Raw genomic sequence first — 12,948 nt, 5'->3', positions numbered from 1 at the left:
ATATTTGATTTACTTGTCTTAAATAAAATTTTGAATTATTTATCACTTAGCTTTTTGTATTTAATAATTAATGACCTTTATTTGCCACGTAATTCCCCCTCATAATTAACAAATCCGGTTGAGACTCGCATCTGTTGACCTCAAAAGGTGTTTATCACTTTCTTTTCGAGGTAACTTGAACTCTTACCCAATCTATGGTTACGTGGACTATTTAATTAGAGTTATTTGTATTTAGTCTAGAATGGTTTCCTGGTGCGTCTTAATTCGTTAAGTGACGACTTTTCAATTCTTTTTTTATCCTAAAAAAGAGTTATCGTGTTGATGACCTGTCTTTTGCGAGAAAAATGAGGCACGGTAATATTTGTGCAATAACCATATAATTCATTTATATTGCCCTAGACTAGAGAAAGTACTAATATCGACCTATATTATCTTGTTAGTATCCAATTGAGCATCATCAAACTCAAAAAGTGTGGTATTTCAGACAAGCGGTCTTAACTGTTTTTTCAAAAAGTAATTTGATATTTACGTTACTTTCAAATCTAATTCTCTTCTTTTGAACAATATTATCTTTATGTAGTTCCATATGCTTTCACTTTTATTTCAGATTCTGCCTTTTTTCTTCTATTGTTACATGACATGGTGTTCCGGGGGATTTGAATATTGTGGAAGATAATGAATTATAGTCATGGAACTAAAATCGTGTCTCGAAATATATGTAAGGTACTTTTTTTAACACAAAAAACTTTGTTTGTTGGGAGAATAAAGCAAGCATTCACAGTTATCTGAAATCAACGAAATTACTTTACTGAAAACTGGAATCCAGTATCAATCAAAACAAGCCTAAATTCGAAGAAAAAGGAAGCAAATCCCTTCTAGCAGGGGACTTGAACTTATCAGCCTTGCCCATGGTCAAGCAAAGTATGTCTAATGAAGCTTGTTTTTATACCAAAAGACACCCTTGTTCTGGTCACATTCATCTGGCTCAACGTAAACACACTGTTTTGCTTCTCTATACATGGACTTCCAAATCGATGTCCCATCAAATTGATAATAGTCACCTAATATTGGTTTTATAGCCTTTGTGGCTTCCATTGCGTGATAGTGTGGCATGGTCGAGAACAGATGGTGTGCGACATGAGTATCTGTGATGTTATGGAATACCTTGTTGAGAATTCCGTAGTCTCTGTCAACTGTTGCAAGAGCACCCCTCAACCAGTCCCATTCTAAGGTGTCATAATGAGGCAATGAAGGGTGTGTGTGCTGCAAATATGTGATCAATACGAGGAATCCGTTCACAATGAGTAATGGACATCCATAAACACAGGCAACCCACGCAAATCCTTTTGCTGCCACAAGACAGTAAAGTCCATAGAGAACAGCAAATATACCAGCATCAGATACAAAGATCTGAAGGCGCTCACGATCTGTGTAGATAGGGCTATTGGGATCAAAGTGGCAAGCAAACCGGTCATAGGGTCGCCCTGAAACATTAAACATGAGGTATAGAGGCCAGCCTAGAGTGAGCTGGACAACAAGTACAAGGATTCTTCCTGGTGGATTGTTGAGATAAGTGGAGAACCATTTCATACTCGACTTCAACTTTGGTACAAATACTTCATCACGATCCAATGAACCTGTATTGGAATGGTGGCGACGATGACTATATTTCCATGAGAAATAGGGAACAAGGAGAGCCGAGTGTAGAACAAGGCCAATAGTGTCATCAAGCCATTGATAGTCACTGAAGGCATGGTGACCACATTCATGTGCTATGACCCAAACTCCTGTTAGATTACAGCCTTGGCAGATCCAGTAAAGTGGCCAGGCTATGTAGGAGAGGTTGTAAGGGAGAAGATGGAAATAGTTGGTTGCAACATAGTAGAGAAGAAAGGCTATTATGAGGTCATAAAAAAAGTAAGAGAAAGAGTGTAGGACAGATCGCTTGAAACAATGGGGTGGGATGGCTTTCTTGATCTCACCCACTGTGAAGGGTGGTTTAGAATGGGGAACTCTTTGGAGGACATCAGATTGAGACTTGTTGCCCTCACAAGGAGTGGACATTCGACCTCCTGCACCCATTGTTCAGTAACCTGCAATATAACAAACTCTTGATCGATGATTTCGAAATTTGACTAAATATAACAAGATTGCCCAAAGTCTTCGTTACCAAATTAAAACCCTTTTTTCTATAAAGATATAATATCAGACATCCCAAATGAAAAAACTCTGTGAAAGAGGTTAATATATGCATCGAACTTAACAAGCAGTATGCATATCAATTGAAGATATAAGAGACGGTACTTCGCTCCCAACAAACAGAATGCAATATCAAGTGAAGATTATTTAGAGATCGATGGTATATACCTAGCTAGCTCTAAATCAATATCACCAACTCTTTAAAGATACCTAGCTAGTTATTGCATATAAATAAAACGAAAGTTGTTAAAATTAACACACCCGTACCTCGCGCCAAAAATGTAAAAAACTAAAAGGCATGGCTGATCGTGCAAGTTTATTTTCATTCAAAACTACAAAGGAAACAGACAAGCAGCTAAAGATAATTCTCCTGAAGACTGCTTTTTTGACTTTGTATATTAAATATTCCTTAATATTACTATCAAGTAAATTTAAGATTAGCAATCAAAAAATGCTTCAGCCGGTATTCAACTTTATATTCACTACTATACAAAACACATGGCTAGAAGTTTCATTCAAATGGACAATTTTTATTACTCTTCTTTTCACATTCAACAACCAAATACAGCAGCTTATATATATATATTAAAAGAAGAGGAGGATATTTTTATCCCTTTTTTGCAAGCCTGCTAAGATCAAAACTTTCTTCAGAGCAAACGACACTAGCGACAAGCTTTTCAATTAAATGAATAACTTTGCACTTTCAGATATAATTTTCTTATTTTTCTTTCATCACATGTTTATGCTGCTTAATGTCCTTCTAAAGTAATTAAACTTCAACTCTAGAGAAAAAAATCCAGAGTTAATATTTGTCTAATTTTATTGAAGTAGGTGCAAGCGATTGGATTTGGGGTCATGCGGAGGGGTAAGGATAGATCGAAAAAGTATTGGAGAGAGATGATTAGATAAGATATGACCCTACTCCATATCACCGAGGACATGACCTTAGATAGAAAGGAGTGGAGGTCGCGGATTAGAGTAGAAGGCTAAGAGGTGTAGAATGGTGTCTGGCTGTATGTCGGTTTAGGGTGGCCGTAGGTCTAGATGTGCCTTTATATAGTTGTGTTATTACTGCCTTTGATTATCACTTTATCACATTACTTTGCTATCGCTATTGTTCTTGCTACTGTTCTTGTTCTGTAAAATTTGCATCGCTATCGTTATTGTTCTCGTTATTTCCTTTGATTATTATATTACTTTGTTATCGTTATTATTCTTGTTATTCATTTTTTGTGCCTTTATGCTATATATATTATTATTTTTTGTTACTTGGGATTGTGAATTTTGAGCCGATGGTATTTCAGAAATAACCTCTTTATCTCAATGAAATAATGGTAAGATCTACGTACATCTTACCCTCCCCAAACCCCAGGGTATGTTCTTGTTGTATATACTAAAAATAAATAATAATTTTTTTATACGACCAACATTTTATTAAATTAAAATCTATGGTTGCGTAATATAATAAATCGTGCTAAAGAATATTTCTATTATATTTTTTATTTTTTATCACAAATTTATTCGTGTAAAATCCCTGAATGACTTACCTTAATGGTGTTAACCTTCAACTCCAGAGAAAACAAATTCAAATTTAATATGCCCTATTTTCTTGAAGTATATACTTAAATAATAAAATATTATAAGAGCCTCATTTTATTAAATTAAAATCTATGGTTGAACCATATGATTAATTGTGCTAAAGAAATATTTAGGCTATTTATTTTATTATTTCATCCAGTAGTAGTATTTTTTTTATTTTAATAAAAGGTAGTTCTTAAAATATTTTTATTGTTTATTTTTTAAAAAAAAAAAACACTTCAAGAATATTAGGCAAATATTAATCTGGACTTTTTGTGTGAATAAATATGTAAAGAAAAAAATAAGATAATTATATCTAAGAATGCAAATCTTTTTCAAAGAATATATTTGAACAAAATATAACTCTGAGGACGAATATGATCCAAAAGTATAATAATGAAGGTAAATATTACCATTAGTTATATATGAAATTAAGATAGATCTAAACAATTTTCTAAAGTAAAGGGGGTAAATAGTTCCATTTTTTATGTAACTAAAGTACAAGAATCAACAACGTGCTCACCTCTTAATTACTTCCTCTAATCTATATTAGGTGAATTATTGGAGTATGATATATTTCTTAATAAAAATATTTAAAAACAAAAATTAAAGGCTATTTTTCATTATTATTCTTTTAATAATTTCTAAATTATTCTCCTAGATAGTTAAAAACCTCATTAAAAAGAAGAATAAATATATTTAAAAAATCTCAATAATTTTCTTAAACTTTAAAACATTCACTTATTTTGAAATAAAAAAAAATTCTAAAAATACACTTAATATGTCTTTAGAAAGAGTATTAATTATAAAGAACCTAGGTGGATGGTAATAAACCTGATATGTATTAAAAGTGAATTATACGTGTAACATAAATATGTTATAAGTGTTTTAAAATATAGTATGTCTGTTTGGTAAGAAATTGATACAATGTATTATAAGTGCATTAAAATATTTGATAAATGTATTATAATAAAACTTATATTATATGTGTTTTATAAATTATTTTCCTAATATGTATTAAAATTATATTATAAATATATTATAAGTGTTCAGTAAAAAAATATTATTATTATTATAAATGATAAATATTTTCTTAATATAGTATACCTATGTAAATTTTCCAAAATTAAATAAAGTGATGGACCACATAATCTATGGAGAATAGACAAGGGAATACGGAAAAATTATCAAATTATACACTTTATATTCCTATATTTTCAATTATTCTCTACCATTTGTAAAAATTTCAAAAATTCTCTTCTGATACATAGAAATGATGTTGATACATCGCGATTTGATACATAAGTCATTTTCATGATACATCGCTAGTTGATACAAACCAAACATAAAATGTATCAGTAAAACATAAGTTTTACTTCTATTTTTATTGTGTTCATGATATATTAGGTGTTATAAATTGATTCATAAGTTTTATTGATATTACAATGTTTGATTTGTATCAACTAGCAATATATCATGAAAATGACTTATGTATCAAATCGTGATGTATCAACGTCATTCGTATGTATCAAAAATCTATAAAAAAAAAAAGGAAATTCGGATAATTACAAAAAAAAAATCAAAATAAATTATAATTGAACTTTTTTACTTGAAATTTAAGTAAAATACCCAATAAAAAAAAGTGATGGACCACATATTCTGGGGAGAATACACAGGGAAAGCAGAAGCAACCAAATATCAGCACATTGTTAATAGAAGCGGCCCATTTAGTGCAAAAATCACATCATAGCCACCGTCTATGCCATCGAAAAATGTAAAATTCAATACTCATACATCTCCACAAATATAGTTTTGATGTGTATTGGATGTTGTTTTTCAAGTGGGATCCATTTAAAAATGGACAAGTTGTCCACTTGATTTTTCTTTTGTTTCATGCTTTATACCTTTTCCTTTTCTATAAAATGTTATTTTTGGCATTAAGAAGAGCATATAAGAAAAACATAGAGATATACATACGGCAATTTACTCTTTTGCTTCTTTTGTTTCTTTATTCTCTCCGCATTAATTTGCTAAGTTAGTTTATTTTATAATATGTTATCAGCATGAAACTCTATCACTTTGAGGTATATTTTTAAAAGGTATCAAAAAGGGTAAGAATTTTATTTTCTTAAAATGTTTAATACTTCCAAATTTGAATTTGTTGCCATTGATATTTATGGAAAAGACTACTCATCATGAGCACTAGATGCCGAAATTCATCTAGAATCGATGGGTCTGACAGAGACCATCAAAGATGACAATACGACATCTAATCAAGACCGTGCCAAAGCCATGATATTTCTCTGCTACCATCTTGACAAGGGGTTAAAATTACAATATCTCACATTAAAAGACTCCCTTAAACTGTGAAAAAATCTTTTAAAAAATATGACCACATGAAGTTGATCATGCTTCCACAATCACATCATGATTGGCTAAATCTGAGATTAATGAATTTTAAAAATATAACTGAATATAATTTTACCTTGTTTAGAATTATAGCTCAGTTAAATAATATCTCCTAACTTTTTAGAACGTATATAGGATATATATGTGGACCTATTCATCCACATAGTGGATTGTTTAGATATTTTATGGTCCTAATAGATGCATCATCTAAATGGTCTCATGTGTGCATTTTATCATCTCGCAACCTGTCGTTTGCAAAGATGTTGACACAAATAATAAGATTAAGGGCGCAATTCCTAGATTATCCAATTAAGGCTATTCACCTTGATAATGCTGGAAAATTTATATCCCAAGTTTTTTATGATTATTACTTATCAATTGGGATAAAAATTGAACATCTTGTTGCTCATGTTCATACTCAAAATGGTCTTGCAGAGTCATTTATTAAGTGACTACAATTGATAGCAAGACCTCTACTAATGAAAACAAAATTGTCAATTACTGTTTGGGGTCATGCTATCTTACATGCAGCAACACTGATACGTCTCAGACTGACAATATAATAAATATTCTCTGTCATAATTAGTATTTGGTCATGAACTAAATATAGCCCATCTACAAATTTTTGATTGTGCGGTATATATGCTTGTAGCACCACCACAACGTACAAAGATGGGCTCTCAACGGAGGTTGGGCATATATGTTGGGTTTAACTCACTCTCCATAATTCGATACCTTGAATCGTTGACTGGAGACTTATTCACTGCTTGATTTGCAGATTGTTGGTTTGATAAAATAACTTTTCCACCATTAGGGGGCAGAAAAAGGAATCCAAAAAAGAAATTGCGTGGAAAATTTCATCACTATCTCATTTTGATCCACGTACCCGCATATGAGCAGGAGGTCTAGAAAATCATCCACTTACAGAAAATAAAAAATCAAATGTCAGATACATTTACTAATTTGAAACGGATAACTAAGTCACATGTTCCTGCAGTGAATGTGTCTATCTGAATTGATGTTCCAAAAAGACCATCTACTAGTATCATAACTTCTGAATCTCAAACACGTCTTAAGCGTGGTACACCATTGGATTCAAAGGATAAAAATCCTAGAAAGAGAAGTGTGAGGAATAATAAAGATGATACTACACAAAAACCTCTTGAAGAAGGTCAAGATTTGAATAATCTTGATATTCTTGAAGAAATCAGTGAACCTGAGACTCAAGTGAATGAAGAACTTTCAATTAGTTCTACCGGTGATGAGATAGATTTAGATCGATTGAAAATTATGATGGATAATATTTTTGCATATAATGTTGCAATTAATCTTATGGAAAACAGTGAAAGTCTCGAGTCTAAATCCATCGAAGAATATCGACGTCGATATGATTGGTAAAAGGCAATTCAATCAGAATTAGACTCACTTGCTAAACGTGAGATCTTTGGACTTGTAGTCCAAACCCCTGAAGGTGTAAAATCAGTTAGCTATAAATGGGTTTTTGTGCAAAAACGAAATGAGAGAAATGAAATTATAAGATACAAGGCACGCCTTGTTGCACAAGGATTCTCTCAAAGACTCAAGGTCAACTATGAAGAAACATATTCGCCTGTTATGGATGAAATAACTTTTCGATATCTCATCAATTTAGCTGTACATAAACATCTTGAAATACATCTAATGGATGTAGTTACAGCTTACCTTTATGGTTCACTTGATAATGAAATTTACATAAAAATCTCAAAAGGATTAAAATTGTCTCAAGCATGTAATAAGTCTCGGGAGATATACTCAATGAAATTGCAAAGATCATTATATGGTCTGAAACCATCAGGGCATATGTGGTATAATCGACTTAGTGAGTACTTAAGAAATGAACGCTACATAAATTATGTCAGTTTTCCATGTGTTTTTATTAAAAAACGGAATCAGAGTTTGTTATACTCACTATTTATGTTGATAACATAAATCTCATTGGAACCCCTAAAGAGGTCCAAAAGGCAATTGAATATCTAAAAAAAATTGAGATGAAAAACCTTAAAAAGATAAAACTTTGTCTAGATTTGCAGATTGAACATTTAGCAGACAGAGTTTTTGTCCACCAATCTGCCTATATTAAGAAAATCATAAAATTATTTTACATGAACAAAGCACATCCATTAAATACTCCAATGGATGTTCGATCAGTTAAAGTGGAAAAAGATCCATTTCAATCTCCAGAAGAGGATGAAGAATTTCTTGGTCCTGAAGTACCATATCTCAGTACTATTGGTGCACTTATGTACCTTGCTAATGCAACCAGGCCTGATATAACATTTTCTGTTAATTTACTAGCAAGGTATAGTTCATCCTCAATGCGAAGGCATTGGAACGGTATCAAGCATAATTTGCGATACCTAAAGGGTACTATTGATATGAATTTATTTTATACTAATAAAGGTTGTGCAGACCTTATTGGTTATGCAAATGCAGGTTATTTATCAGACCCACATAAAGCTCGATCTCAAACAGACTATCTATTTACACACGGAGGAACTGTTGTATCATGATAATCTACAAAGCAGTCTATCGTTGCTACTTCTTCAAATCATGCTGAAATAATAGCAATTCATGAAGCAAGTAGAGAATGCGTGTGGTTGAGATCGATAATACAATTCATCAAAGAAAGATGCGACCTGAAAAATAATGTCAAAGTACCCACAATTATATTCAAAGACAATGTCGCATGCATAGCTCAATTGAAAGATGGCTTCATAAAAGGAGACAGAACGAAACATATTTCACCAAAATTATTCTTCACACATGATCTCTAGAAGAATTGTGATATTGATGTACAACAAGTTTGTTCTAGTGATAATCTTGCAGATTTATTTAAAAAGGCATTATCAACATCAACTTTTGAGAAGCTAAGTATAAGATTGGAATACGTCGTCTCTAAAATATCAAATGAAGTTTTCGTCAGAGGGAGTAAAATACGCGTTGCACTCTTTTTTCTTAACCAAGGTTTTGTCCCACTGGATTTTCCTGATAAAGTTTTTAATGAGGCAGCATTCAAAGGCGTATTACCAGATGCGTGTATTTTTTTCACTAGGCTTTTTTCCAGCTTTGTTTAGAATAAATATGTATATTATTTCTTATAAAGTTTTTAACGAGGCCATTATATATAAACATTCAAGGGGAAGTGTTGTGTATTGGATGTTGTTTTCCAAGTGGAGCCCACTTAAAAGTGGGCAAGTTGCCCACTTGGTCTTCCTTTTGTTTCATGCTTTATACATTTTCCTCTTCTATAAAATGTCATCTTTGACATTAAGAAGAGCATACAAGAAAAACACAGAGATATACATACGGCAATTTACTCTTCTGCTTTTCTTGTATTCTTATTCTCTCCGCATTAATTTGCTAAGTTAATTTATTTTACAACAAGTTTCTTTTTTAGGTATTCATAAAAAAAATTTAGAGTCAAATTAAATAAATTTAATTAATATTTTAGAATGTATTTTTTATTATATTAATATGAAAAATTATAATTTATAATATTTTTCATATAGTTTTTAAAAAATTTAAAATATTATTTTAAAATATTAAATTAATATAATTTAATTTAACTTTAAAAATTAATAAAATTGATTTTTTAAAACCGCAGCATGATAACTAAAAGATTGAAGGAAGTAGTATTACTTAAAAGCATAATATTGCAACGAGCAGCCCATGATCCCATAATACTACAGTTTGCCCTTTAACAATAGGAAGTGCCTCTCAATCCTGGAAGTTAACTAGATCGACAGAGTAATACTGCCATCACGTGACTGAACAAAGATCTGAGATGTAGGCAAAGTGCTAAACAAATAAAACAGAGATCTGTTCCAATTAGACTAGCCTAACAGATCATTTAATATCTCCCGCAGGGGCTCAATTAATAATTATTTTTATATTAAATCAGTCAACTTTCTTTTACAATGTTGTTCATGTTGTGACATTGTAAGATCTGGTTAAATGGCCATGTTCTTGTTGTTCTGCCATTTGTGTATGATCAAGGACTGAATGCAAGATTGTTAGTGGAAAAAGGATTGGGAATTGAAGTGGGAGAGAAACGAAGAAAATGGATCATTTACGAGAAAGGATATAGTCAAGGCATTGAACTACGCCATGGTTTCCGAAAAAATATCTTATTATTTTAAAAAAAAAATTAGTTTAAAACAAAAATCTTTTATAAAAACAAATTCTTTTTAAAAGATTGAACATAGTACGGGAAATATAGACTTGAATTTGGAAACAAGGGACATATATCAAGCAAGAAAATGAAACTGTGTAAGTCAAGGCATTGTTCAAAAATTTTAAGTTGTGAATGGAAGAGTGTGACCTCAAACCCCGGTAACCCGTGACTGGATCTGCTATCACTCGAGTAGTTGTGTCCATGAAGATTTATGTAGTAGCAAAAAACAAAAAAGGAGTAGGAATAAAAAAAATTTTAAGCAAAATCTGGACCACTTGTTCATATACTCAAGATTCCCTCCCCTTGCATTAGCAAAAAAAGGGCAAAAAAATTCAACGAACTCTGGAATAAACAGATCTCAAATCCTATAAACATAAACAAACAGGTGTCTCACTATATCTTGTTCCATCCAAATGGAATCACTACATTTGTCTTTCATATTTGAGTATGTGATAATGCAACCTTATATACAAAATGATCATAAATCATTAATATAAGAAGCAATAGATCCATAGCTATTGAATACAAAAATGCATATGGAAACTTTCATCTACCTCGATACTCCTAACATCATATTCATAGGCACATGGATATTATTGGCAGTAAACCAAAACGTTTACAAGTACATCAAAATTCTTATATGGCAAATAGTACAAAAATCAAATCATTCATGAATTTGACAATGAAAATCAGAAAATGAAACTATAGAAAGTACCTGGCACAACTAAGATTTTGTTTATCCTCTCTCGGAGGCTCCAATAATGAGTGGAGCTTTCTCTGATATATTTGTGGAAAATGAGAAGAGAAAGAATCGGTATTTAAGCTTTTTAGTTTCCCCCCTCCGTAATGAATGCCCTACGCAACGGGTCCAGGAAAAAATATGGGGACCATCCACTTGCTGCTGCTTGGTTTCTTTTTTGGAAATTTCCTAGCACGCATTCCGATCCTTTGTAGCCTATGATTGACTTTACAACTAAAATTACACCTTTCTCCTCCTCAATTCCAGAATTTTTACTTGATTATAAAAGTATGATGTGGAGACTCAAGTGGATTTTTAAATCCCCCTCTTTTCCTTTTGGTTCAATTTTTTCTACTCTTTCTTTGTACAATTGTTTTATTTTTGTTGTGTTTCTTATCTTAATATTTTTATCCTCAGAAAGTGTGTAATTTAATATTTCTTGTCCAATTTATCCTTTTTAAAAACATAGTGGCCTTTTGACGGGCCATTTTATTGATCAAAAAAAGGTTCTATAAATCCATTCGGATTAGAGTGTCATGTCCTTAGTCTTTTACTAAGTGTACGTCCGACACTTGATAACTTGCTCACATTCTTGCACTATTTGCTCACGATCTTGCTATGTCAAGTCAGCCTAAGACTCTAGAAATCGCAAAGAGAATGAAAGAGAGAACGCAAGAGAAATGCTTGAAAAAATTGTATTGTAGAGAACTTTGATTTTTGTTTGACTTTTGGTTGATGAATTTACAAATGAATGTCCCTCTATTTATACTATTGATCTAGGGGCTAAAGTGTAAATAATAATTTCTACATAAGTCCCTACCTATTTACATTAAGGTCCTTTCTCTAGAAATGTCTACATGCCTAGAACATTCAAGAGACCTTCTATGCAATTCTATAATCTTCTATGGAAAATATTCATATTTCTCTAAAATCATCCATTAGGAAAATCTTTTTCTATGTAAGCCTTCCACATAGGGAACTTTGTGCCATGTGGCACTTACATGGCGCTTATGTGGCATGATGATGTGACGGGTCGTCACACTCTCCCCCACCTGATGTTGCAAAAATCACAACGCATTGTTGCTCTAAAAACACTTGGATCTTATCTTTAAATAGGCACAAGTCCTCAAATTGTTCTTGTGTAGCTTCTTCCGATGATTTCCCCTTCCAATGGGCGTGGAACACGACAATGGCTTTTTGTCTCTGTCTTTCTCAAAACTTGTAGTGGTTTTCAAGAACATCGGCTCGTCCTTCTTGAGCCCCTTCACAAGTTGTGTAGCTGAAAGTTGTGCTTAATTTTGTTTGTATGGTATAGTTACTGTAGGCACCATGCACTCTCCTTCTAGTTCCATGACCAAGAGACGTTGGAGGTAGGGGTCGATCATAATATGACAATGTCTATAGAACTCTTGCCCTAGAACAATATCAAAGATATCCATCGTAGTGGCGGTAAAGTTTGTTGTACCTTTCCAACTGTCCAATTTAACACCAACATCATTGGCTACGTCATGAGCATTTGGAGGATCAACATTCACAGTCTTGACGCGAGAGTTAGTTGGAGCGAGCTTCAACTCGAGTCTCTTTGTTGCAGCCTCAGTCACAAAATTGTGAGTTGCTCTAGCGTCCACTAGTGCATGAACGGGCTTGTTGTTGATGAAAAGGTCCATATATTGATTTCTATTCTCGTTAACTTGGTTAGTTGACTTTGTGATGGCTCCACATAGTCTAAGTACACCTAAATGAGCTGTGATTAAACTCTCTCCTTGCGCATGCTCCTTCTGTTCACGCACCATAACGCTTAGACACTTTA

The 12,948-nt window shown here is 32.5% G+C and overlaps 1 protein-coding gene across 2 annotated transcripts; it reads right to left on the bottom strand.

The window, feature by feature from the left end:
* Positions 1-781: 781 nt before the first annotated feature.
* On the bottom strand, positions 782-11,271 carry LOC129870260 (delta(12)-fatty-acid desaturase FAD2-like). Of its 2 annotated transcripts, XM_055944976.1 has the most exons (3): positions 11,115-11,271; positions 8,637-8,861; positions 782-2,093 (listed from the first exon to the last, which is right to left on the bottom strand). In XM_055944976.1, exon 3 carries the CDS (start codon positions 2,080-2,082, stop codon positions 928-930), a length of 1,155 nt encoding a protein of 384 aa, XP_055800951.1. In that variant the 5' UTR covers positions 2,083-2,093; positions 8,637-8,861; positions 11,115-11,271; the 3' UTR covers positions 782-927. The 2 variants fall into 2 exon arrangements, with proteins under 2 accessions (XP_055800951.1, XP_055800950.1); XM_055944975.1 differs by lacking the exon at positions 8,637-8,861.
* Between the last annotated feature and the right edge of the window lie 1,677 nt (positions 11,272-12,948).

Source organism: Solanum dulcamara, chromosome 10 (assembly GCF_947179165.1).
Source record: "Solanum dulcamara chromosome 10, daSolDulc1.2, whole genome shotgun sequence".
NCBI classification, from domain to species: domain Eukaryota; kingdom Viridiplantae; phylum Streptophyta; class Magnoliopsida; order Solanales; family Solanaceae; genus Solanum; species Solanum dulcamara.
Note: the sequence above shows the minus strand (reverse complement) of the source record. Positions and strands in the feature narration are given on the sequence as shown.